At 40.9% G+C, this 25,102-nt stretch overlaps 4 protein-coding genes across 5 annotated transcripts in view; all 4 read right to left on the bottom strand.

Annotated features, from left to right (window-relative positions):
* Positions 1–271: 271 nt before the first annotated feature.
* LOC121651182 (60S ribosomal protein L22) lies at positions 272–21,149 on the bottom strand. Of its 2 annotated transcripts, none has more exons than XM_042003154.1 (5): positions 21,144–21,149; positions 6,971–7,013; positions 6,239–6,349; positions 4,648–4,772; positions 272–462 (listed from the first exon to the last, which is right to left on the bottom strand). In XM_042003154.1, exons 2-5 carry the CDS (start codon positions 6,980–6,982, stop codon positions 318–320), a joined length of 393 nt encoding a protein of 130 aa, XP_041859088.1. In that variant the 5' UTR covers positions 6,983–7,013; positions 21,144–21,149; the 3' UTR covers positions 272–317. The 2 variants fall into 2 exon arrangements, with proteins under 2 accessions (XP_041859088.1, XP_041859089.1); XM_042003155.1 differs by having other exon boundaries at positions 6,239–6,346.
* Positions 8,447–11,193, bottom strand: LOC121651177 (protein ANTAGONIST OF LIKE HETEROCHROMATIN PROTEIN 1-like). The gene is made up of 3 exons (XM_042003145.1): positions 10,224–11,193; positions 10,056–10,152; positions 8,447–9,051 (listed from the first exon to the last, which is right to left on the bottom strand). The coding sequence occupies exons 1-3, from the start codon at positions 10,961–10,963 to the stop codon at positions 8,593–8,595; spliced, it is 1,296 nt and encodes a 431-aa protein (XP_041859079.1). The 5' UTR covers positions 10,964–11,193; the 3' UTR covers positions 8,447–8,592.
* Positions 15,889–18,464, bottom strand: icmt (isoprenylcysteine carboxyl methyltransferase). Its single transcript, XM_042003148.1, has 5 exons — positions 18,207–18,464; positions 17,606–17,694; positions 17,192–17,361; positions 16,705–16,922; positions 15,889–16,516 (listed from the first exon to the last, which is right to left on the bottom strand). Exons 1-5 carry the CDS (start codon positions 18,423–18,425, stop codon positions 16,337–16,339), a joined length of 876 nt encoding a protein of 291 aa, XP_041859082.1. The 5' UTR covers positions 18,426–18,464; the 3' UTR covers positions 15,889–16,336.
* Positions 18,943–25,102, bottom strand: part of rtel1 (regulator of telomere elongation helicase 1) — a 25,985-nt gene continuing 19,825 nt past the window's right edge. Inside the window, exons 27-33 of the mRNA XM_042003134.1 lie at positions 24,215–24,310; positions 22,834–23,044; positions 22,525–22,662; positions 22,228–22,350; positions 20,396–20,584; positions 20,202–20,324; positions 18,943–19,919 (exon numbers count right to left, since the gene is read on the bottom strand). Coding sequence (XP_041859068.1) covers positions 19,849–19,919; positions 20,202–20,324; positions 20,396–20,584; positions 22,228–22,350; positions 22,525–22,662; positions 22,834–23,044; positions 24,215–24,310 — 951 coding nt within the window. The 3' untranslated portion in view covers positions 18,943–19,848. The remainder of the gene's footprint in view (positions 19,920–20,201; positions 20,325–20,395; positions 20,585–22,227; positions 22,351–22,524; positions 22,663–22,833; positions 23,045–24,214; positions 24,311–25,102) is intronic.

Below are 25,102 nucleotides of genomic sequence, written 5' to 3'. Positions count from 1 at the left end.
CGAGTCAGTTCTGGTGGTCAGGATGCTACACATGTGTGGAAATGTAAACGTATGTTGTGATGGATATATAAATGAGAAACAGAGGCTTATTTTTCTACTTCAAGTTGTTCATAATGTACTTCTAAAGGATAGTTCAATAAATTCAAACATTTTTGCACTAAAATTGGGAGTTTTTGTCATTTAGAGGAGATTATGCTGGTTTTACTGGTGAGGCCCACTGGACATCAACGTGCCAGTAACAAACCCCAAAAACATCATGGACACACTTGTGTACTGTAAACAATTTTATTTAAATGTACAAAATCCAAATTTCCAATTTAATCTTCATCTTCCTCCTCCTCTTCGTCCTGATTGATCTGGAAGTAGCGCAGCTCGTAGCTCTCCTTGGTGTTGGCAACGACACGCAGCCAGTCACGAAGATTGTTCTTCTTCAGGTACTTCTTGGTCAGATACTTCAGGTATCTGCCAAGAGAAAGAAAAGCAGCGTCAGAGCAGGTGTGGAGGGTGAAACGTGTTCGAGAATAAAAACAAACACCAAAGCTGACCCACAAACTAACCGATTACTGGTCTCTGCATCGGTAACAGGCTATAAAAACAATCAGAAAGTAGCTACATGAGTTCAGCTGACCTCCACCAGCTCATCACTGATGCCGTCTGTGACGTGAACGTGGACCAGCTTTCAGGTTCGTACGATGCTGGAAAGACAACACTGAGCCCCCTGATTTTCATTTTAGCTAAATTCTTTAGTGGCCCCAAAGCATAGAAATGAGGGGTTTCACAAAACCTCGATAATCTAATTAAATCTGATAAAACAGTTACTGTTCTAGTCAGGGTTTTATGACTGTGTATGTGGTGTGTATTTTCTTATGTCTGTGTCTTTTATTCTTATTGTAAAGCACTTTGTGGTTTTATCTGTGAAAGGTGCTAGACGCAAACAATACATCAATAAATAAAACTATTCATTTTCATAAATAAAGGTTTCACATATCAGACGCCGTTTTGATGAATCTCCGTAGAATAATTCATTCAGGTTATGAACATCCCAAGTCTTGCAGTTTTTCAGCAGAACCTAGTCTAATGTGCTTTGCATGCCAATCCTCCAAAAGCAGCCTGATGTCATTTACCTTATTTAAATGACGACACGTCAGACTACATGGTCACACAGTTCTCCTCCGCCCTGATGTGCAGACAAGTGTGCATGCTCACACAGGCGCGCACACTCCCACCACCGGACAGACAAAGAGCATGTATCCGAAATATGTGGCATGAATATCAGGTAACAACCAGGCCCCACAAGCTTTCCCTCCACCCACCAACAAAGCTTGAGGTATGGACGTTTCCAGCTACAGTTTCACCGTCTCTGCTCCATCGTATCTAAAGAACCGATGGCAACGATCTAAACTGCAGCTGCATCTTTCCAAGGCCCCGCTCCACTTCTGATTGGTTGCCATCGGTTCTTTAGATACGATGAAGCAGAGACGGTCCAGACTAACTGTTAGTCACTGGTGTATCAAACTTTTTCATTTCAGTGCACCAGCAAAAAAACTTTAGGGTAAACCTCGATTTTTACAGCATCGCTCTCAGCAGCGCATTTTAATAAATTATAATCGCTTTTTAATAAATTATAATCGCTTTTTGATCATTACACATAGACACTGATGGTTATTTAAATGATTGTGAACAATAATGAGGTTTAGAGAAATATTTTCTCTTTATTTGAAGCATATTTTTTAAGTAGAAAAGAAAAAAAAAAGATTCTAGCTTCACCGAACTAAACGAAACGCATACACGGGGAGAACATGTAAACTTCACAGAAAGGTCACCGTTCGAACCCCCTCTTAGCCGAGGCTCGAACCAGCGGCGCTAACCACCACGCCACCATTCAGCTGTGAGGTGAACCAGTGTGACCACGAAAAAAAGTTAGTTGCACTCAACAGACTTTTGGCCACATGCTAGGTGTGTTAATAGATATACACGGACAACACGGATATATAACCTGCAGAAGTCATGAGCCATAACCAACAAGACAGAACAAAAAATATCACCTGAACCTTGGTGGTGATGACTAAATGATAATGTCTTAAAGGTTTATGCTGCAAGGCACAGGGTGTCCAACATCCTCAACTTCAAGGCCCTTGCATGCATACCCTCCCCAACCATAACATGCGCTACCTGCCCTGATCCATGGTAAACTGAATTGCACTGCTTCATAATATTTAATTCAACTATCACTACGCCACATTATCAGTTCTTGTTCACTACTGAACTTTTATGTTAATGCTTCCTGGTCGTCAAACAGCAGCTTGTGGCCAAAATATTTCTAGCAACCATTTTGGAAAATGGCTGCAAACCTGTAATGTCCCAATATCCTGATTTGATTTTGATCAAATCACAAAGTTGGTGCTTTTGTCACAGGGTGAACAATAGGTTACCTCCGCCACTCCACTACAACCGCTACAGCAGGGGTCTCCATCTCCGGTCCTCGTGAGCTCATGTCCTGCTGGTTTCAGATGTCTCCTACTACAACACACCTCTGCACAAGCCTGTTAATGACCCAGTGATTTGAGTCAGGTGTGTTGCATCAGGGTAGAATCCAAAACCTACAGGACAGTAGCTCCCGAGGACCGGAGTTAGAGATCCCTGAACTACAGGAAACATTTAACAAGGTGAGGCAATCAGCCGTTTCCTCAAGTAGGCAATTATTTGAATGAATTGGTTTATATTAACCCAGTTATCATAAACTGGACTAATGGATTTGTTTTAAAGGATTAGTTTTAATTTGATTATAATTGAACTACAATGAATTGGACTGTGTAAAGCTGCCCTGAGATGACGCTGTGTAAATAAAGCTGAACAGAAAAAGCTAAGGAGGAATGAAAGGTAAGAACCTAACAAAGAACTCTGATAGTTTGAATCCCCACCCGAACACATCATCTTCTTCTTCACGCTACTGAAGGAAAAGCAAACAGACAATGTGTCTCCAGTCTAACCACCATACATGGCTGGATAACATCCTGGACTATCGTTAACACAACACTGTAATGATGTCAGCTCCGACTACAGAAAAGTTGGATCCACTTTAGTCGAGCAGAATAAAAAAAGACCTTGAACAGATGACAGCAGGTTTCAATCTGGTTTGATTAAGTCAGTCCGGTCCTTGAGCGCTACTATCCTGCAACTTTTAGATGCAACCCTTCTCCAGCACACCTGAATGAAATGAATGGCTCGTTACCAGGCTTCTGCAGAGCTGAATGACATGCAAATGAGGGAATTCAGCCGTTTGATTTAGGTGTTTGGGCACTACTGGATTAAATAATAACAATAATGAATTAGATTGATACGGCACTCTTTAAGGCACCCAAAGTGCTGTACAATGAACCCATTATTCAACCGCTCCACATTCATACGTGGTGATGGTAAACTATATGTGTAGCCACAGCTAACCTAGAGCAGAATGAGGTAAACATGGCAGTCAATCCTCACCAACAACCTCTCTGACCACCACCCAACATTCACACACCCACCATGCAAACACTGGAAGCAAAGATGGTGAAATGTTCCGCCCAAGGACGCATCAACAGACCGACTGGGACGAATCAAACCTCCAGCCTTCAGGTTAGTGATCAACCCCCTCCATCACCTGAGCTACTGGTTCATTCTGTGCAAGTTTGGCTGCAACATAACTGACTGAAGGGGGTTTGCAGAAGGAACATGCATCACCTGGTTAAGCAGCTTAATCCAATTAAGGCGGAGCATTGTTACAGTATGATGTCATATTAGTAATGACACTGAGCATGCACACCAAAAATCTGATCATGACCTGATTTCTGAAAGTTATCTGATAATTTAAGTTGTCATGTAAACAGCAAAATCTGATACCCTTTAACAGATAATTGCCGCCATCTGAGGAGAAATTGGATTAACACACGTAGATTTCTCCTCCATACTTCTGTTGTTGTGCAAGTAGACCAGTATATCCAATTTATTGTCTTTTTACATCTGTGCATTTGCAAAGAGTTGCATCCTTTCCATGTTTTCAACATCAACGTTAATGGTACATATAAGAAAAACAGCAGCAACAGGAAGTCAGTATAAAAGAAGTAAAACTTTCCCCTGTAAACTAGCAACTTATTACCTCTCACATTAGCAGCTAACGCTAACACTGCTGGCGCCAACATGTTCAGCAAAGACCAGATGCTTTGAAAACAACAGGAAGCAACATCACCACATGCATATGTACTGGTAAATGTTGACAATCTTTTGAATACTGTATTTCAGAAGTGTATTTAGACACATCTTATGGTCATGTAAATGGGTTCAATGATGTCCCAACTAAGAGCCCAATAACTTGGAGGCACTTTAGGTTTGCAGCAAAAGGTTGATTTAACAAAATACTTTTGTTAAGAAAAAAAGCTGCACACAGATCCAACACAGATCCTGATGGACCATGAACTCTGGCAGATCTGAAATCTGTCCTTATTAGTGTTTTTCCTGATCCACACAGGAATTAAAAAGCATATTTGTATCAGAACAAGCTTATGGTGAGGTACTGGAAGCATCTGTCCCCTCTGCACTGGACTGGATCTTTCAAAATCTATAGACTGGGTCAGTCTTGTAGGCTTACTTGGTGGTGGGTTTAGTTCTTACCTTTTAGAGAAGGGAACCTCAGAGGACACTGTGATCTTGCTCTTGCTCCTTTCAATGGACACCACACCCCCACCCAGGTTTCCGGCTTTCCCATTCACCTTGATGCGCTCCTGAAGAAACTGCTCCTGTAACAGACACGATCGTGGAAATGTCACACCAACATTCCCACAAGCTCCGAACTCTATAATCCCCACGTTTCACACAACTGAAGGTGCATCCTGCTGTGCTCCATGATAAGTAAGAGGAAGAATAAGAGGGGTTGCGTCTCTGAAAAGGAGATGCACACTTGTTGCATCCTGACTGATGACCAATGAAAGCACAGACGTCTTTGATCGTGGCTAAAGCTTGAGCTGTGTGGTATGATCACATTTTACTTCATCTCAGCATTTTGGGTTTTTTCAAACAAGGTAAGAAATCAAACAATTCACCAAAATATTCTCACACTACTTGCTTGGCTATAAATCTGAGCCAAAGATCATTCCCTCTGCTTCCAGTTCCAGCTGCAGCCACACCTCCAACTTTCCTCCTTTATTTACCAGCAGCAGGCTGAGCTGCAACTGCTCAGAATTTCTCATTGTTGCCAATTAAGCCACTTTTTAAAGAGATCATGCTTACAGAAAGTGACCTGTTTGACAGACCAAGATGACCCCACCTGGGAGAAAATGAATGGATGAACTGGGACTTTCTATGAGTAAGATAATGTTACATAACCAACATTTTCTGATCTTCTTTGCTTGCATTAACTTATATCCTGAGTAAACAAAAATCAAATAAATCTATGTAGAGTATAACAATATAAAGTGCAGCTGTGGATATGTATAAAGAGATTTCAGGGCATCTTGTGTCAAAACTCCTGCTTTCCAACACACAGTCTGGGCTCCAGAGTTGCTAGGTTTGCTTATTATGGGAAACTTTGGATTTTTACATTTTTTTAGATCAGGTTATCCATTTCTTGCAACACCAGCTTTGGTGAAGTTCAGTGCAAAACATGAAGGCACCAAACATGAGAGGGGGAAACCCAAGCCAAGCTCCATGTTTAAAGAATTTGGATGAGGGGAACATAATGTGGGACAACATTAATAAAAAGACTAAGTTTATTTAGAACAAAAATATGAACTAAACCTGCATTTCAAATAAACATTATTCTTGGAATATTGTCTGATATAGCACAAGGTAAATACCGTAATATTGAGGGGCATACAGCCAAAGCCAGAGTCAGAAACTTAAAAGGATCATACTATTATGCAACTGCTGCTAAACCCCAAATTTACAAACCATCTAATAGGAACTTTAAGGATTTAGTTATCGTTAAAAGATTTAAAGACAAGAACAAGGAAAAAAACTTGTTCAAATTAGTATATTTTCCCCTTGAGGTGGGTATATAAACACAATCCTCAATGCCATTCTTTGTAGGGAGGATCCCTGCAAACGGGATCCTCACAATATACCATGTAAACAAAAAAAAAAAAATCTATATAGTGTGATGTCAGCTTCACTTTTAATTAGGTTTGCTTTCAAATACAGAGACAGACTTCTTCTGGGTAATTTTACCATTATAAATAAACAATAACTGACAGGTTGATAGACTTACAAAGTTGGCAGCATCCATGATGCCATCTTCAACAGGATGGGTGCAGTCCAGCGTGAACTTCAGCAGCTGCTTCTTCTTCTTACCACCTTTGCCGGTGCTCTGCTTCTTCTGCTAATAAAGACAGCAAACCTCAAGTCAACACACACCTGAAGCATCGGGCTTATTAAAGGTTTCACACTCTTAGAGGCGCCATCAGATCGGCATTATGATTTAAAAAATAACTTTTTTTTTAACTCCAGGCATAGGCCCACCATATAAACCTAAATGTTTCTTACTGTGGGCGTTTTAAATTTCCAAGCATTACGGCGAACTCAGGCTAACATTTTCATAAGATCTGTGCTACTTCGGCCCACTATCTTTAATGTTCCAGATACGTCATCGCAAAATAATAAAAGGAGCTCACTAACTGAGTCATCTTTTTATTAATATTTATTACATCGAAAACTACTGAATCTGAAGAACTATTGTCCGGGAGTACCAGGCTAGCCGAGTTAACAACGTGGTGAGTAAAGCTAACCTACTAAGCTAACGTAAGCTAACATGGAGCCGTAGGCCATGGAAAACCTCAGCAACAACAACGCTAATGAAAACATCTGAAACCCGAACCCAAACATTGTATTTTTATCCCAACGGTCATAACAGAAGTGTCGTTTCATTAAGCCAAATTTCCGGGATTTTTACCCACAAGATACATTTATTTGTTTTTTTTTTCAAACACGCGATTTCACTTACAGTAGGCGCCATGGCGGAGAAGCTAGCGGAAAGGAAGAACCCGCTGTACGCATGCGCTGAAAATCAAAAGCCGAACAATCGATCGAATTGGTTAATCTTTGATCGATTAACAAAACGGAAATTCTGTTTTACATGCATCAGATTTTGAAATACTAAGTCAAAATTTCAGACAATCAGCAAATATATAAAGTCAGAATTGGGGTTTAATCAGATTGATATAACGTTTACAAAAGAGTTCATAATTATTTTTTTAAATACAACCCGAATATTTGATTATATAAAAAACGGTTAACAACAACAAATGTTAATAAGAAGATAGAGTGGTTGTGGAGAATTTTTAAATTTCACCTACCTGAGCTCAGCATGAGATTTATGAATTGAGTTCAACAGAGAGTGAAGATGAGAACAGTTTATAAGAACTTTTATTTCTCTCATGAGATGAGAAAGAAATGCAAAATTTAAGAAAAAATTAGAAACATATGAGAACTTTGAGATCTCTTGAAACTTAAGCCTGATTTTGGCCTTTTAGTATCTTTCACTTTGTGGGGAAAAACAAGATAAAGGGGAGAAATAAGCCATTAATTCATTTAGGTTTCACACAGATCTCCCTTTTGTCAAGCAGAAAAAAGTGAAACATTTCTGAGAACTCTTTTCTAATCTTCCTTTCCTCTGGGTGTAGCCCTCGATGAGGTGTATGTTTTACTTTTAGTGTTTATAGTGTGTCTAGATTCATTCATCCATCCATGTATAAACAACTCCAAAACCACATCTGTGTAGATGGTTAAAATGAAATGTGTATTTTATTTTGTGGAATACTTTGTGGATACTATTTTTGTTCGGGTTTGTTTTTGCTGGGTGATATAAACTGAATTAAACAATCTACATAAACTGTCTGATAATATTTCTGCTCTTCTGGTCTGATCGGGATGAATTAGAGTTTGAGTGATTGTTTCTAGTCTCAAAGCAAATGGTTTTGTGATAAATTTTAAGTCTGTTTATTAAATAAAGGGGACAATAACTAGAAGGGTGGATTGGGTCTTTACAAAACAGCTGCACTTTGTCTTTGGTCTTTCTGTGTTTACTGCTTATTTTCAAATTCATCTTCATGCTGTGAATATTACTGCAGAATGTCTTCTATCCTTCCACGAGGTTGGGTCATACAGGCAGCAGGAAGGGAAGGGAACACCCTCCAGCTCCTCCTGAGGGATCCCCAAATTGTTTCCGAGCCAGAAGGTATCTATTTAGTGAATAGTGGGTCTGCCCTAGGGTCTCCTACCAGTAGGACATATCCAGAAAGCCTCTAATGAGGTGTGAGGGTATCCTAATTAGACGCCTAAACCACCACTCCTTTTGCTGCGGAGGAGCAACTTCTCTAAACTCCTTCTGGATGTCTGAATTCATTCAGAATTTTACGATACTTGGTCAGGAATGTATGCATTTTAAATAAAATAATCAAATCAACTTTGAAAAGGTATCAAAGTTTTGAGATGTTTAATAAATGTGAATAAATACAAACATAAATTTATCTGTTCATGACAATGCTGGAATAAAGAGTATGGGGTAAAGACCCTAATGTCCGTAACTGATTTCTTAAATATGCAAAGAAAACAGCCACTGCGGGTCTATGACACTGCGTTTAGAGGAAAGTTTGTTTTCAGATACTCAGTCAGAGCAAGCCTGATTTTCCGACCATCAGGACACTCGGGCTCATCGTATGAACGGGAATCCGGCTGTGGCAGATCTCGTTCCAGAACAGCTGCTTCCTCTGTCCAATCAGGATCAACATCCTCCTCCTCGCTTTCACAGAAGTTGTGCAGTGCGCAGCAGGTGGCAATCACGTACGGTGTGAATGTGTAGTGGAAAACACTTTTCTTGAGCAGCACTTTCCAGCGCGACTTTAGCCTCCTGAAAGCCGTCTCTGCCGTCGACCTTGCGGAGTGTAAACGGACGTTAAACTGCAGCTGTTCAGGAGTGAGACGTGGAGGACGGCGGTGGGCTCTGATGAGCCAGTCCATGAGTGGGTAAGCTGGGCCTCCAAGTATGAAAAAGTTAACAGAATTCCCACCAATTTCTCTGGGAACCTAAGAGTAAATAAATCAAGATGAAAACATTAGTTTGAGTGTGTTTACTCTGTTAGTACAGATTAAATCTGGCTGTGCGAGGTCTGTATGGTGCAACATTCGGGTTATTTTAAGACTGCAGTTAGATGAGAAAGAGAGAGAAGAAAGATGCTGAAAGAATGAAAGACAGAGACAGACACGTGACCTTTACCTTACTGGTCCAGTTTCATACTTACATAAACAATAAACAGAGTTTAAAAATCACTGGATATTTTCTCTTTTCAGACCATTTTCTAGAAATCCTGGAGATGGTTGTGTGATCCCAGAAATACTCAGATCTCAAACAATAAAGTGGCCTAAAATTTATTTATCGTAGATCATCTCATCATCACAACTTTTAAGAATGCTGTTGCATGCTTTCCTGACATCATGCAGCCCTAGTCTACACGATTAACGGGGTGTCGTACTGAGCTAGCACACCTTGACTCTGATAGTCAGTGATGTCCTGTTAAGGACTTTATCAGTGACTACGTTATAATGCTTTGTTTTTTTTTTCCAGAGAAAGCAGAAGGCTAGCTCTCCTCTTTCTCCTGCTAAACTAGAACATCACACTCATTCACAGCTGCCTCCCTAAAGGAGCCTGGCAGTTTTCTAACAACCTCCCAGAGGATGCTCAGACGTAACACCTGTTCCCTGACTCAGGTACGCAGCAGACTTCCACTGACCCATCACCCTGAAACGGGTCAGCTCCAGCTCATACAAGGACTTTCTATAGGGTAGCAAAGACAAACATCCTGCACTGGAACAACGGTTGGAAAATGATGGCTCTGCGCCAACATGGCTGCAAAACCTGGACAGGAGTGGCAGTTCCACAAAAAAGAAGGAAAGCAAGAGAAAGACAGGTAGACAAAGATACACAGGCAAATGGAAAACAGAAGAAAGAAAGAAAATATAGGATGATAGAAGGAAAGTTAATGACAAAAAGAGAAAATGTCCATTTCATCGTTTTTAGAAGACAGACTAACCTTTGGCAGCAGGTGTGCCTGGTCAAATAACGACGACTGCCTGAGCACGTCTGCTTCACGAGTACATCCGGGCATTTTGCAGTTGATGTTCCAAAACCTGAAAGTAAACAAATAACCTGAGTGTAAGCATGCACGAGGCCAGAACAGCCCCGGATGTTAGTGTCTCACCTGTACGTGTGGTCCACCACGGCTTGAAGCACGTAAGAAGGCCATCCTTTGCGATTCACAAAGTCTTTGTAGCCGTCACTTGGGGGCAGAACTGGAATGTGAGTCCTGTCGATGAACCCGACTACCTGAGGGATGTCGAACTTCTCCTCGAATCCGCGTGCGATAGCGCGTGCTTCGTCCGCCGTGGGCAGCTTGATGAGGTCGTTGATGACATTAGACACCATCCCTTTACTGAAGGAGTACACAAACTTCTTCACTGTGGTTTTATGGACGCCGAACTGTTTGGCTATAGTGCTGTACTCCGCACAACTAACGAGTTTGTACAGAACGATGGCGACCCTCATCTGCAGCGGGATGGGGGCGCGGACGGTCACGTCCTGCGGCCGCAGCACTCCCTCCATCAAGCCGCATAATTTATCAAACGACCTGCGCGTCATGCGGAAGGTCATCCTCCAGTCTTCGTCAGTAAATTCCTTCAAAACCACTCTCTCCCACCAGTCTTTGCTCCGGACCCGCATCCAGCATCTGCGCGGAGCCCTGGGAAGCGGAGAGGGGACGAAGTGAAGCAGCGCAGACGTCTCGTTGTTGGCGCACTCCAGGATCAAACGGCGCTGTCGTCTGCCTTCATTTAACACCATCACCAGCAGGGACAGCGTGCATCTCATCTGCAGGGAGATCAGAAAATACAGCACGTACGAAAAGTACAGAGCTGTAAATCTGTCTAACTCCCCGCTGGACATGGTAACGCTTTGCCGCCAGCTCGTTTGTCGAGTGTTTTGGTTCGTGAGGTCAAAGATCAACCGGAAATACCGGTACTACCGAGCAGAAAGGGAGCATACCGCCACCTATCGGACCGGAGATGAAAATGTGAAAACAGTGACAGTGCCTGACCTTCCCTGTCAAGGACCAGCACATTCTTACATTTATTCAGGTCCACATTCTGGTACCGGGTTTGACCCATTGTTTTCTCCAGAACTGCTTTAATCCTGGTGTGATGGAACCAGGTGGTGGAAACCTTCCTCAGCAGTTTTCTCCATATTATCATGACAGCATCACACAGTTGCTACAGGTTTGTCGGCTGCATCCATGATGAGAATCTCCCGTTCCACCACATCCCAAAGCTGCTCTACTGGACTGAGATCTGGTGGCTGTGGAGGCCGTTGGAGTCCAGTGAGCTCATAGTCATGTTCTAGAAAGCAGGTGGAGATGATCTGAGCTTTGTGACATGGTGCATTATCCTGCTGGAAGTAGCATCAGAAGATGCTCCACTGTGGTCATAAAGGGATGGACATGGTCAGCAACAATACTCAGGTAGGCTGTGCTGGTTCAACCAGGCCACGTTGGTACTAAGGGGCCCAAAGTGGACCAAGAAAATCTCCCCTCACCATGACACCAGCAGCAGCCTGAAGCGTTGATCCAAGGCAGGATGGATCCATGTTTTCATGATGTTTCCAGCAGATTCTGAGCCTAGCATCTGAATGTGGAGCTGAAATGGAGACTCATCAGACCAGCAACGTTTCTCCATCTTCTATTGTCCAGTGTTGGTGAGTGTGTGTGAATTGTAGCCTCAGTTTCCTGTTCTTAGCTGACAAGAGGCACCAAGTGTGTCTTCTGCTGCTGGAGCCAATCTGCTTCAAGGCTGGACGTGTTGTGTGTTCAGAGATGCTGTTCTGCAGACCTTGGTTGGAACCAGTGCTGATTGGACTTCCTGTTGTTTTTCTATCATCTAGTAAAAATGGTGGCAGCTCGTCGGCCCACGACACAGATATAAATGCTTCACTCTAAGACAATAAAAACACAAGTAGTTTTGGAAAAGTAATTGGAAACCAAAACTTTTTAAATTATCTGAAACTATTCTGTCGTTGATGTTTTACAAGCTGCACCTTTAAGCTGCTGCTGTCTATCATCTCATAAGCAAATCCATTTCTGGATGTTTGGAGTAATAAAGACAGAAACTTTTAAATAACTTTATGAACTTTATTCCATTCCAGTGGTGCTAAGAAACTTTGCTCTGGATCAACACAAACATCAGCCAGCAGTTTCCTGTCAGTGTAAAACCTGCTATAAATGCTTGTTTACTGTGAAAATGCAGCATATCCAACCCACTGTGTGCCGTGCTGCGGCCGTTTCATTTACAGTGCACTTTGCATTTATGCTACATGTGTCAGTGTAAACGTAAAACGTCAAAAACATCCGCTCGACAACTTATTTTGAAGATTGTGCCATTGATCAAATTTAACCCCGACTCCCCACGCTCTGCACGGATCCTGAGTAGAAATCAGTCAGGTGCTTCTATGCCCCAGTGCAGAATGGATCGTGACAGTTTTCATGCTGAAACTGGAGCATGCTTGAAATTCAGGTGAGAAGTTAGCAGCTAAAATGCTAAAAAGATGAAGCTTCAGCATGCAGTACGGTCCTGCTTCTGTAGCACACAGTGGAGCAGGAGGCCAAACCAACTACAGGTGTCTACTAACAGATATTCTTTATCAAAGATCCTGTTATAAGTCACAGATCTGTGCTGATCCACAACTTGCCCCTTCAGACAAATCCTGCTCATAATACATTAACTGCCAGTGCAGTTAGGCAGGCAAACACACACTAACACCACAGATAACTATGACTTCCCGGTGCTATATGGAGTTTCTTGTTGTAATTTCTGCATTCTTGTTTGTAGCATAGACTTCATATAAAGATGGAAAATACAAATGTAACCTCATATTTAGCCAGGTTTGCTTTGCCTTTTGTTTTTCTCTGCATCTTGAAAAATAACCCAATTTCTATCATGTAATCATAAATAAAAAATACCACTGATCAGAAAGAACACGTCTAGCTAAAATGTTGAAAATATGCATAAATAAAATGTGAAAAATGCCAAAGGTGTGGTTGAGAATGACGGTGCTGAAACTGTAGTAAAATAAAATATTATAACAAGAGACATTGTGGAGTCTTCCCCTACTGGTCCTAACTGGTCCTGAACTTAAAGGCACCACATCATCTTTGTATGCCAACTTTAGTGTTTTTGTTTTCAGGCTACTTCTACAGTTTCCAACCTCTTGGTTTTGGATTGCCAGATGACGAATACTTCTTAATCCCCAAAAGATTAGGGGCACCTTTCCTCTGCAAAACAAAGACATGAAGCCAACATGGAAGCACCAAGAAGTGCAGCTTCTTAAATGGCGATAAACCCTCATGCTGAACGGTCCAACTTCAGAGCAGAAACATGTTTACAGCCTGGTTCCAGACGTCTGTCTCATCATGGTGGGACAGAGACTCTGGAGCTGGCAGCCAGAACCAGAAATCATGTCTTACTTTTGCTGTTTTGTGGTGAAAAGTTTGATTCCAGCTCTAAAAACTCTGCTAATGTTTCTCCTACGACTCTGCCTTTGTTTGAAATGAACCATGAAGGTCCTGCTGGTTTCCATGGAGATGAAGGAGGTTTTATAGTGAAGGATTTACTCTTCCTATCATAGACTATGTTGGGCTTCACTTCTGTCTGGATCCTCATGGTGGTTCTAAGATGAATGTGGGGCTATCCCTGGATCCTCCTGTCTCTGACCATTGATAGACGTGTCCATCATCATCATCAGCTGATGGCTCCCTGAGATATTTACCTGTGTAACACCTCTATTAAAACACCTGGAAACCTGATCAGGTTCACTTTACCTTCAACTATAGCACAGCACCTCATCAGATATTACTTTACTTATTCCTAGATTAACTGGGCTGCTGTCCTCTGGTTTCCACAGAAAGAAATGTGGTTTTCTTTTATGAGGGGATAACCATTTACATTTTCTACTGTTTTCCAGGTTAATTTACTCTGACGCACTAACACGTATCTGGATTCTGACACTTCTGCAGTAATCTCACATCTCAGCTTCCTGTAGAGACCAAGATTATACAAACAGCCCTCGTAGTTGTGAAGATATACTTCATTTATTTTGGGTGTTTCATTTCAGACAAGAGGCAGGAAAAATAGGCCTTGTGAAGAACTCAAAAGTTCCCAAAACAGCAGCCAACAGACCAGCGAGTGCCAGAGTGGAGATGTTATGTCAGTGTAGCAGGCATATTTAATTTTTAACTAAAACGAAGGAAAATCCTTCCACTTCCTGATCTGTATCCATCTTTTATATAAAGTCTATGTTCAGATGTTAGAAAAAAGGCAGGATGCAAAATGAGACGACTCTGCTGGCTTTAGGAGGCTCTGGGAATCCACTGTGCTGCTACAGTAGTTAAAAAACAAACAAAAAAAACTGACCAATAGTACAATCTACCCAAAACGTGCATCACAAATTAGAAAAAAAAAACAAATCTGCTTTCCAAACACAACTCTGACGTTTTTAACACAATAACATAAAGAACCTTAAAAGTCTCCTCAGGGAAAAATCTCAATGTTCCTCAAGTCTTCAACACACACCCAGATGAGTGTCTGGTGGAGTGGATGGCGGCGGTGTGACGCCCCTCAGGGTCAGCCTCCGTACCACTTCACCAACACGCAGCTCTGCGAGCGCGACTGGCACGTCGGCGTGAATGACAGGACACGATGACACTCACGCTTAAAAAATAAACCGTCCAATCTCAATCTCACCTCATTTAAACTAAAACGATGAACAACTTTTAGTGAAAAGTTTAATATGTGATATATAAACTGACTGAATTTAATAACACTGTTCTCCACTGTTTACTTTTAATAAGTCTAAGAAGTAAAAACTACTTTTGTGATGCACAGCTTTATAACGCCACACGCTCTCATAAGAACATTATAAATAACAAGAAATGTGGCTTTATTCAAACTGGTGCTTACACATTTTTAATTTAGTCATAAATTATTAATTTGACAGTAAACTCTAAGAAAAGCAGTATTACCCACTGGTCCCTACAGAACTGTAAAAGTGCAGTGTCCATCAGCTCTGCTTACAGCTGTTATCTACTGAAATGACATTTCCTCCATTAAAATGTTCAGAATTAGATGTGTTGCTGCATAAATCTGTTAAAGTGGAACCCTGACTATTATCACTTAATGTAGATAAATACTGGAGGTGACGGATCTTTAAGACACGGTAATTTCCGCTATGATAAAGAGAAAATATCAGCAGGGTAAAAATCTACTATAATTTGCTTGAGGGGCAAGAGATTGGTTTTAAAAAGAGATGGATTTCAAGACCCCGGGTTAGAGGTCTGCACTCAAACTGGGAAACGTTTCATAAACAAGTCCAGAGGAAGCAAGCTTACAGTGCCAATGGTGGCAGTTTCTTATTTGGCTGTGAGCTTTTGTTGATAACACAACAGGAATGAACTGCACCAGGCTCTGAGCAGAACAACTCAGCTCATCTTGCATCCAAGGATCAGTTGTTTCTGCGGAGAATTCCTTCATGTATTTATTAAAGATCCAGTGTGTAGGGTGGAGTTATAAACTGCAACCAAATAGGTTTCAGACCCTTAAAAGTACTCCAAACAATGGTAGCCACAGAAGATGCTGCAGTGAATGTTCAGTTTGTTCTTTTTGAATATTGCAGTAACACTGTGAACATATTTGGACATTAATTCTTCAATTTGAGGTAAGAAAAGCATAAAGGTAACAAAGCGTGATTTAGGAGCATGATGCTGCATTTCTGCCAGCAGATCTTCACATTTTACACACTGGAACTTTAAAAAAGACACTAGAGGCAACTGTAAACATCGTTTATGTCTGAGTGGATTCTCTATGAAACTCAAACAACTCTTCTTCCACTACAGCTTCAGAAAACATGTCATCAGATGTCGGATACCAGAGGGTCCAGTGCAGAATCGTTGCTCATTACAACAGGTGATCAGTGGAAACACTAGGCATGGTCAGAGCATGCAGAGATGAGTGAAACAGATGGAGTATAAGTGTAAGAATACATGTACAGCAGAGGTTTTCTGTTTTTTAACTGGATTTTTGGAGGTTGGTAGAAAAACAGCAGCCCAGCTGCCTGCTGTATCCCAGCTGCCAAGGTGTCTGTCTGAGCTACAGGCTCTCAGCCGCTGCTGGGTTTTACCTCTGGAGGGTAGCTGCCATGGCAGACGACACACACCCACCATGTCTGACCCGCTTTGTTGCTTTAAGTCCGATACGTCAGCACCGGCTTCCAGGACTAGTTTACACGGATCCCAGAGATGAATGGAAGCCCGGTGGGAACCCGCTTCTTATACGCCACATAGTCCTCAGCAAAAAAATGGATGAGGGAAAGCTCTTCTTCCTCTATCCGCTCCCGGAAGAACCGCCAGCTGGCTATCGTGTAGGCCAGGATGCACACCGGGTTACACAGCATGATCTGCAGCAGCCAACAGTCTCATCAGCAAGAAAAACAACAGGCAGGCAGCATCTTCACAAAAACTTATAGTAACACCAGCGTCTGTGTTTAACAGTAACAACATCAATTAATTGAGATTAAACATTCTATTAGCTGCTTAGCAGTAATTTTTAAACATTACCATAAACCCAAATAATGCATCTGCTCACCTGTGTTCCTATACTCCAGTAGAACCAGCCCACATAAGATGGGTGTCTGAAGAAGCCGTAGACCCCATTGGTGACCAGCACATGGCTCTGGGCCTTCTCATTCTGGACAATATGGTTGAAATTGGAACCGGCCGTCAACATGGCCGCCTTCCGCAGGGCTTCACCGCACAGCACCATGAGCAGACCCAGCAAGCTCAACCACTTCACCTGCTTCAGCTCTGCGAGAGGGAAAGGATGGACGGTCACATGGTTGGAGTTTGCAGAACTAAGTGTGGTGCTGAGCTATTTGAGCCAGCTAAACATATGAACTACCCAGCAGAGCAAAGGTAACTTTAAATTTGTAATGAAAGCACATATGACACATACAGACTCAGAGGAATGATTAGGATGGTGTGAAAGGGGCAAATTATTCCTGCTGTTTTGCATCTGCTAAAGTGAAGGAATAGCAGCCTGAACATGGGCTCAGTGACGCTGACAGTAGACCAACCTGGAATGGTTAGCTTCTCCACCGTGAACTCCACCCATGATGACACGGCAGCCAGTGTGTACTCCACACTGTGGTTAAGCAGGAACGAGTCCAGCGACAGGCTGCGGGGGTTGATGATGGCCGTCACTAAGTACTCAGAGTAATGGAAGAACGACAGGGAGCACATGTACCTGCAGAAAAACCCCTATTAACATACTCTGCTGCAACAGACCTGAGTTACAATACACAATATTTACACATACTGCTGTAAAATATTTATACATTTACAGTCCATATCTGTAGCTGTAGCATTTAGTTAAATATGTATAAAGTTAAATATAGGGATCTTAAGAGGGTTATATCTTCTAAAAACACAGGGAGTGGTTAATTTAATCATTTAATAATTGATGACAGTGTTTTGACTCGTATACATACCAGCCAAAATGTGTCCAAGTGGTTTCAGAGCAGCTTATAATTAAGCCACAGCCAAAGGTAATTCCCAGAAAACAGGCTCTCAATGCAACCTGTAAGGATTCAGGACACGCTGGTTAATATAGGTCAGACTGCCAACAGCAAACCAGCTGAAGATTGACACTGATTCAAACAACAGTTTAATTAAACAGATTCCAGAAAAAATGGAAGAAAAATTAAGTCAAAATAAATCAAGTGGTCAGATTTCTGGATATTTTAGTGTCACGCCCTTTCCAGGAAGCATATGACCTGTGAGTGCTTTGTATATAAATAAACCAAACAGTTCTCTCGTTTCCTGTGATAATAGCCCTTCAGCTTTGCTTGACTTAGGCTTCTATCTTCGGTACATCACTGCCAGCTGTCTCTCTTCTTTAGCTAATAGGATTAACATACTAAACACATAGCTAGTGTTAACATGCTAGGCGATTAAGTTAGCTTACTAAAGTTTAAACGGAGCATGTAGCTTTTCAGACATGATAACAGGCTGAAATGGAAGAAACACGTAAACTTAATATGTGCTCTAGAAAGAAAAGCAGGAAGTTTGTTGCCCAACGTCTGTGCTTACCTTGTAAAGAGGTCCTCTGTATATAATTAGCAAAAGGCCGTTGATCACTGCAATGTGGATACAAATCGCTATTTTCCCAGGTGTTTCTGTCAGATAATCAAAGACCCAGTCAATATGTCCAAACCAGGTTCTGATTAACGGGATTAAAACAACGCTGAGTCCTAAAATAAAACCTTTTATACTAACTTTGCCTTCTAGCAACAACTTACTGCCTGCCATGATGGAAATTCCGTGATGTACCACGTAAAGTATCGCGATAACAAAAGGGAAACCTCGTTAAGTCCATCCTTGTAAAATGATGCATTCACTGTTCTCTGGACGTATGAAAAAACAGTTTAAAATACAGCGCGTTCCTTGTACAAGAAAATGTTTACCTCCATCATGACTTTACTATTAATCTGTCATCTATAGTAGTTTAGCTCACTTAACTAACGGATAAGCTATAGGTACCTCATCTCGAGTTTGACTTCAATTTTTTTTCCATTTGAAAAGCGAGCGTGAGTTTCCAGTTGCCCATCAATGCAACATCATTTTGGTCTGAAAAATGTCTGACAAAACTTAAAAAGTCATTTTAGTCCATCTTAGTTAACGAATAATTACATATTCATTTTATTTGTTGTGGACTTTACATGTAAAAACTTCCAAGCACACAATTGGATATGGAAGGATCCTCCAACCCCAAATCTGAATATTTTACAGCACTGCTGGTAAAACAGAAACATTAGCGAAGACAAGATTTCACAAATTTAAATTTATTAAAAACCATTAGAAAAATATGTTTACATATTTCTCCCTTTTCATGACAATAATTTAATACAGAGTAAAGTTGCATCGCAAAGGCAGTTTTAATTATTGATGTACTCAACTTCAATGCTGAGCTCATCAGGGTGATTTTCTGAAATATAAAAAAAAAAAAAGACCTGTAAATTGTTCCAAGAATATTTTGGATGATGTCTCAACCCCAAAGACGCACCTGGAAGAAAGAAGAAGCTTGCTCGAGGAGATACAAGGGAGGAAATGTTTCTAAACATGTTTATTTTACATGATCAAGTGCATTAGGAATAAATATATATAATCTCACAAGCATCATATTAATTGACATTGTTCATAATGACAGCTCTGAAACAACATCTCAGTCTGATGCATACCTGTTACAGCGACTCCCCCATCTTTGTGCCTATGTGCTACTCCTCTACACCCATCTGTTTAGAGGGAGGGACTAAGATGCAAGAGGAGAAGCTTCAGATGTATAAATTATAAAATGGGATGAGGTGGATGATCTACCAGAACTTGCAGCAAACAAGATCAACATCAAACCATCATGCCAGCGCCCTCTCTGAAACTGTAATCTGTCCTTCTGTACAGGATTTAAAACACACTTGCAGACAAGTCCAAAACGGACATTGCGCTGGCATTCATAGATTGGTTCCTTTATCTTCCAAATTTCTATCTTCTTACAGAAAAACAAACAAACAAACAAAAAAAGAAACAAAAAAACAAACAAACAAAAAAAAAACAGAGCTGGATTAAAAAGTTTAACTTCTGGCAATTCATAAAAACACACAAAACATGTGGGGGAAAAGGCAGTTCAACATGAATCCTGCTCCATCTGTAGAAACTCATTCTTTAGTGCTTAGATGTTCTATTTTCTTTGGCTGCCTGAGAAAAAACTGGAAATCTTGCTTTGTGTCCTCAAAGGGGATGAGAGAGTAGCTGAAAAAAAGAGAAACAGACAGGATAAGTAGAAAAGCTTTCATCTGTATCAGAAGTAGAGAAATATCTAAGATACAAAAAACAGTGAGGCTTTTTTGTGGACTTCACAGTTGTTATTGTGTGTTTGGGAATTCGATTTTTCCCCTCTAGTTTTATTTATTTTTGGTGGAAAAGCCACAAAAAGTTTACAGGCTGCAGTGCACGCTATTTGTACAGCAGGAAAATGAAGATGAGCTGCACACAGCAACATGATATAAAACCTGCCAGAATAAGTGCACTCACCTTGTGTTTGTAGCTCTTCGTTTGAAGCTGGGACATCAGCGGATGATGCTGGCTGACCCATCAGAGCATCCAACATCTCTTTGTACTGCTTCTTGTGGTGTGGGCGAACAAACATACTGAATCCTGAATAAAAAATGAAATTCTAGTTAAAGTCTGAAGAGTTTGTGAGACGTGCAGTAACTGGGAGAACTTACTGATCAGCAGGTTGAAGTTCTCGTCTCTCTCTGTGAACAAGCTCACCACTGTGGTCACCAGGCTCTCGTAGTTGTCTGTCTTCTTGTAGCTGTGAATGGCCTGAAAGAGCTGAGCTGACTTTTCTGGTCCGAGGGCTTTTTTCACATCGGCCAGGAAGGCAGCGTGGACTTCATTCTTCGGAGCAGAACCTGACCGGAACAGTTTGTTCAATGAGCCCTCAGTGACGTTGTCCACTTTGAGTTTAAAAACCTGCTGAATTCATGCTCTGAGCACCGTTACTTCCTTCTTAAAAACAAACACATCTTCATGTCATGGTGTGTTGTAAACCACTACATTGACCTCTAGATCTGAGCAGAGAATCTGAGTCAAGCTACGGTTACAGATCAACCTGGCCTTTTAATTGGACCACTGTCTTTGTCCCAGTAAATGCTTGACAGAAGACGGTTACACGCGTACGTAATTTGGTCCGTTTTTAGGGAGCTTAGTTATCCGTTGCTTGAAGTAGAAGACGGAGCAATACCACCGAAAATCGCGAGGCAGTGCTGAGCAGAATAGCTGGCATGCGACCAGCGGAGGAAACAAACCAGAGAAGAAGAAGAGGATCAGGATGGAAACAAAAAAGCAGAAGAAGAACGAAGACGAGAACAACTGTAAAAATTGCACAAGCTTTTGTAGACAGACTATATGCGAACATTAAGAGCGTGTTGGACGGTTGAAAACAACTTAATACTGATCCGTTACCACCACCAAACGTCTGAAACTCACGTTGGCTTGTGGGACTGAACTCAGGACTCTGGACTGCCCACTAGTGGAGGAATTGACTTAACCTGGCAACACAGAAGATGCATGGAAGTATGAGGACGGCGACGTATAACAACGCTTGAAAAGGATGCCGCTATTTACGCCCGTAAGAGTATAAATCTGTTTCTAACTTTCTCTGTGGAGATCACGGTCCAAATTATCACGATGATTTTGTCAGATGATGCTGCGTTCGTAAAAATCAGGATTTTTTTTAGAGTAGAGCAGCAGATTAGAAATGCTCTGACAGCTGACATGCAGACTTTCTTGATAAGATTCTTTTTAGTCACAAGCTGTACACAAGATGGTGGCGAATTAGCAGCTGAGCTCAGAAGAGTACGCTTTTTTTGTTTTTTTTTAACTACACTTTAGTAGAAACGTGACAAAACCAAGTATATTAAAAACATGTTTGTTATAAGGTGGCAATAAAATTCTCTGACATTTAGTACTTGTGGATTTTTAACAGGTTAATGAAAAGTGTATACCGGCTGGAAAACAACAATGCCTCAGACATTTTTTTTCCCTTTTTTACATTCTTACATGGTCGGTGTTAACATTGATTAAAGTTTCCAGTAATTTCAGACACAACAGATACAACATTAGAAGAGTAATTTCTGAGGTTTACGCAATTCAACGTCCTACGTTGCTGCTATGTTTCTGACTGAAGTGAACGACTCTGTAATTCAACTGTATGAATATACATCTACACCTTCGCTGAAATTTTAAATGTTCATTCTATGTGTGCCGCTGTAATAACGCTGCATACCCAGTATTGTTTTTGTCCAACACCAATGTTAAAAACAGCACATGCATGGAAGCAACACACCAGAGACTCTGCCACCTGCTCTTTGCTTTGTGTTACGGGCCAAGAATGACCTTAAAAACTCAAAAGCAACAGGAAGAAATTAGCTTCATGAAGCAGTACCGGATTTATAGTCACAGACTTGCATGCCAGACTGATGTGCACAGATACACTCCCTGATATTTGCAGTGTAAAGTGTGGAGTGTTCGATCATCAGATTGAATCTCCTACCAGTCAGGGTTTCTTTTAAACCATGCTGGTTCAGGTACGGTCCTCCTTTGTTGAGGTGCTGTGTATCGAGCTGACTGCAGGTAGACGAGGAGATGGGTCCTCCAGCAGGCTCTCTGACTGCAGCTGCAAAAAAAAAGACATTTCCCAACTCTTACATCAGCAGAAATCACAGAAAACACAAGCCCTTGATTTGCTGCACTTTTTCTTTTGTTAATTTAAAAGTCAGGACATTTGATTTTAATGATCAAAAATAAAAGAAAAAGACTGTATTTTAACAGATGGGTCATTGTGTCTTACAGCTCTGCAGCATCACTGCTTTCTTCTCATCCTTCGACAGCGAGTGTCCAGGTTTGTATCCGCAGCCCTGCCCCGTCAGCTCCTGACATTTCTCATCAAACCTCTTTTTGTGATGCGGACGAACAAACTGGTAGAAACCTGGACACAGTGGCAGCATCACAAATCAACATTGTGGAGCTATTGTACTTAAACAGTATCGCCCGTTTAGAGTGTTTGTGACTCACAGACCAAATAAGACACATGAATCAACACAGCAGATCATTTATGTATTTATGGCACAAATACTCTTCAGGGACTTGACAGTCGTACCATAGAGCAGACTGTGGGTCCTCGTGTCTTCGGTTAAGACGGCGGTCTCTGTCAGCAGGACGTCCAGGTTGTCTGTCGTCTTGTACGTCTGCAGAGCCTGGACGATGCGGTCAAAGTTGACTTTGCTCAGTGATTTCTTCATGTCTGCCAGGAACTGCTTGGCCCTGTTGGCTTTCCCCTCCTCCGACATGTCCTCAGAGACGCTCAGTTTCTTCAACAAGAAGGAAGAAAAATATTCTCATCCCATATAAAGTCCAAGAAGAGGAAGAAATTAATGCAATTATTTTACTTATATGTTTAATTTAAAGAATTAATGCAAATTAAATGATATTTCAACAGAAGCAGAAATGCCATGAAGGTTTGTGGCTAAAAATCTTTGAACTTTGAACAATTTAGTCATTATCTAGAAATGTTTTTGTGCCTTTTCTTATTACATCTAATGAAATAAATGAAAACGTGGGTTGAATCATGGAAAGAAATAGGATGCACCAGAGCTCAAATGTTTTTGGATATGCAAGCCAGTGGGACATTTGAGTCTTTATGTTTTAATATAAATGTATTTAATAAATTCTAATGCAATGAAATAAATAAAGAGTTTAAAATAAACCGAAATGACTTTCAGACAAAAGATATTTAGCATTACGGTCTAATTAAAAACATCTGAAATAGCAAATGAAAATAAGAATTTGGGAGAAATTAAACCTCAATGAAGCAAAAAGAGAAATCTTTACAAAGAAAAACGTATCATCTGCAAACTGTTTGACTAAAATGGTTTATTTGTGCTCCAACTGTCATCTTTGCAGACACACTGAGAGCTTTGCAGTTCTAACACAAACATCTCAGGTGGTGGGTTCGAGGAGCCTGTTCAGTAATAAAAGAAGTTTTGTTTGGTTATATCTGATTCCATTAACGTGTTCAGATTTTACGTAGAAGATCGGACGTTTTCAGAGTGTGGGGCAGGCCTCCTCAGAAAGGCTTGGATAGTTTGAACATGTCAAACAGATTATGTGATATTCTTGATGTGTTTTTAACATGCTATTCATGATCTAACACAGGGATATCCAAATTCAGTCCTTGAGGCCTGCAGTCCTGGAGGTTTTGAATGTTTCCTGCTGCAGCATCTGAATCAGACCAGTGGGTCAACATGGTAGGGTGGAACTGGCAACAAGCTGTTGAAGGGAGCCATTTCATTTGAATCAGGTGTGTTGGAGCAGGTAGACATCTAAAACCTGTAGGACTGAAGCCCTCGAGGACCGAAGCTGGACATCCCTGATCTAACAGGTATCGAAGAATTTAGCAAGCAGACATCAGTGTGGCATCTTCTTTTCCAAACTTACTGTATCCGGCTTTGAAAACCACTGCAGAAGAACAAAATACACACCTGATCTGACACCAACTTTATTTTCCGTTTTCCTCCTCGTAGCTCGTCTTCCAGCCTCTTGTCATACTTAAGAGACAGCGTGGACCAATGGTTTGACTTTGAAAGAAAAACACAGACAGGAAGAAATGAATTAGGTTAAAACAAACTATTCTGACAATAATTACAGTTACTTCATTTCAATAAAGTATTCATTTGATTTAATTTCAGTGCTATGAAATAAAGTATTCGACTAAAAGATTGAAGTCATGTTCAAATATTTCAGATCAACAAAGATGATCTGAATAAATAATCATAAATAATAATAAATAATCATTTATTACAAAACTATAATAAGAAAAGGTAAGACAAATCAATTTATAATCACATTTGAAACATAAAAGCAATTCAATGTACTTCACATTATAGAAGATAAAGAGAAACTATGCAGAAAATTGTGTTAAGACAATTCAAACGGTTTGCAAAAATCCAAACAGAATCATAAAATAACTAAATTAAAATTATTAAAAGCTAGTCTAGATAGGTAAAGGATGTAGTACAGATTTCATGCACAGGCACATAAGAAAATTTTTTAAGCTGGATTTTAAAGTGTTGAACAAGAAAAACAGCTAAATGCTGCTTTTCCACGTTTAGTCTGGAGTAACTGTAGTAAAAAAAGTAATTGTGTCAGTTAAGATCAGTATTCACGATCCAGCAACAAGAAGTCTGGCCACAAAAACGTGAAAACCTCTGCCGACCAAAGAGAACACAAAGACTCATCTCACATTTGCCAAAACATATCTTGATGATCCCCAAGACTTGGGAAAATATTCTGTAGGTCTGAAGAGAGAAAACTGGAACTTTCTGGAAGGTGTGTCCCATCTGGCGCAAAACCAACAAAGCATTTCAGAA

Source organism: Melanotaenia boesemani, chromosome 13 (genome assembly GCF_017639745.1).
Source record: "Melanotaenia boesemani isolate fMelBoe1 chromosome 13, fMelBoe1.pri, whole genome shotgun sequence".
Classification (NCBI taxonomy): Eukaryota; Metazoa; Chordata; class Actinopteri; order Atheriniformes; family Melanotaeniidae; genus Melanotaenia; species Melanotaenia boesemani.
Note: the sequence above shows the minus strand (reverse complement) of the source record. Positions and strands in the feature narration are given on the sequence as shown.

Bases quoted from the DNA above. Each gene is read 5' to 3' on its own strand.
- LOC121651182 (XM_042003154.1), bottom strand. The intron at 4,773-6,238 runs GTAAGTCTATCA...TGTCTGTTACAG, and splicing joins TCATGGATGCTGCCAACTTT to GAGCAGTTTCTTCAGGAGCG. The intron at 463-4,647 runs GTAAGAACTAAA...TTCTCTTGGCAG, and splicing joins GAGGTTCCCTTCTCTAAAAG to ATACCTGAAGTATCTGACCA.
- icmt (XM_042003148.1), bottom strand. From the start codon at position 18,425: ATGGCAGGCAGTAAGTTGTTGCTAGAAGGCAAAGTTAGTATAAAAGGT. The intron at 17,362-17,605 runs GTATGTATACGA...GTTTTTCTGCAG, and splicing joins ACTTGGACACATTTTGGCTG to GTACATGTGCTCCCTGTCGT. The intron at 16,517-16,704 runs GTGAGCAGATGC...TGGCTGCTGCAG, and splicing joins ACTGGAGTATAGGAACACAG to ATCATGCTGTGTAACCCGGT.
- LOC121651177 (XM_042003145.1), bottom strand. From the start codon at position 10,963: ATGTCCAGCGGGGAGTTAGACAGATTTACAGCTCTGTACTTTTCGTAC. The intron at 10,153-10,223 runs GTGAGACACTAA...GTTTACTTTCAG, and splicing joins GTGGTGGACCACACGTACAG to GTTTTGGAACATCAACTGCA. The intron at 9,052-10,055 runs GTTAGTCTGTCT...ATTTACTCTTAG, and splicing joins AGGCACACCTGCTGCCAAAG to GTTCCCAGAGAAATTGGTGG.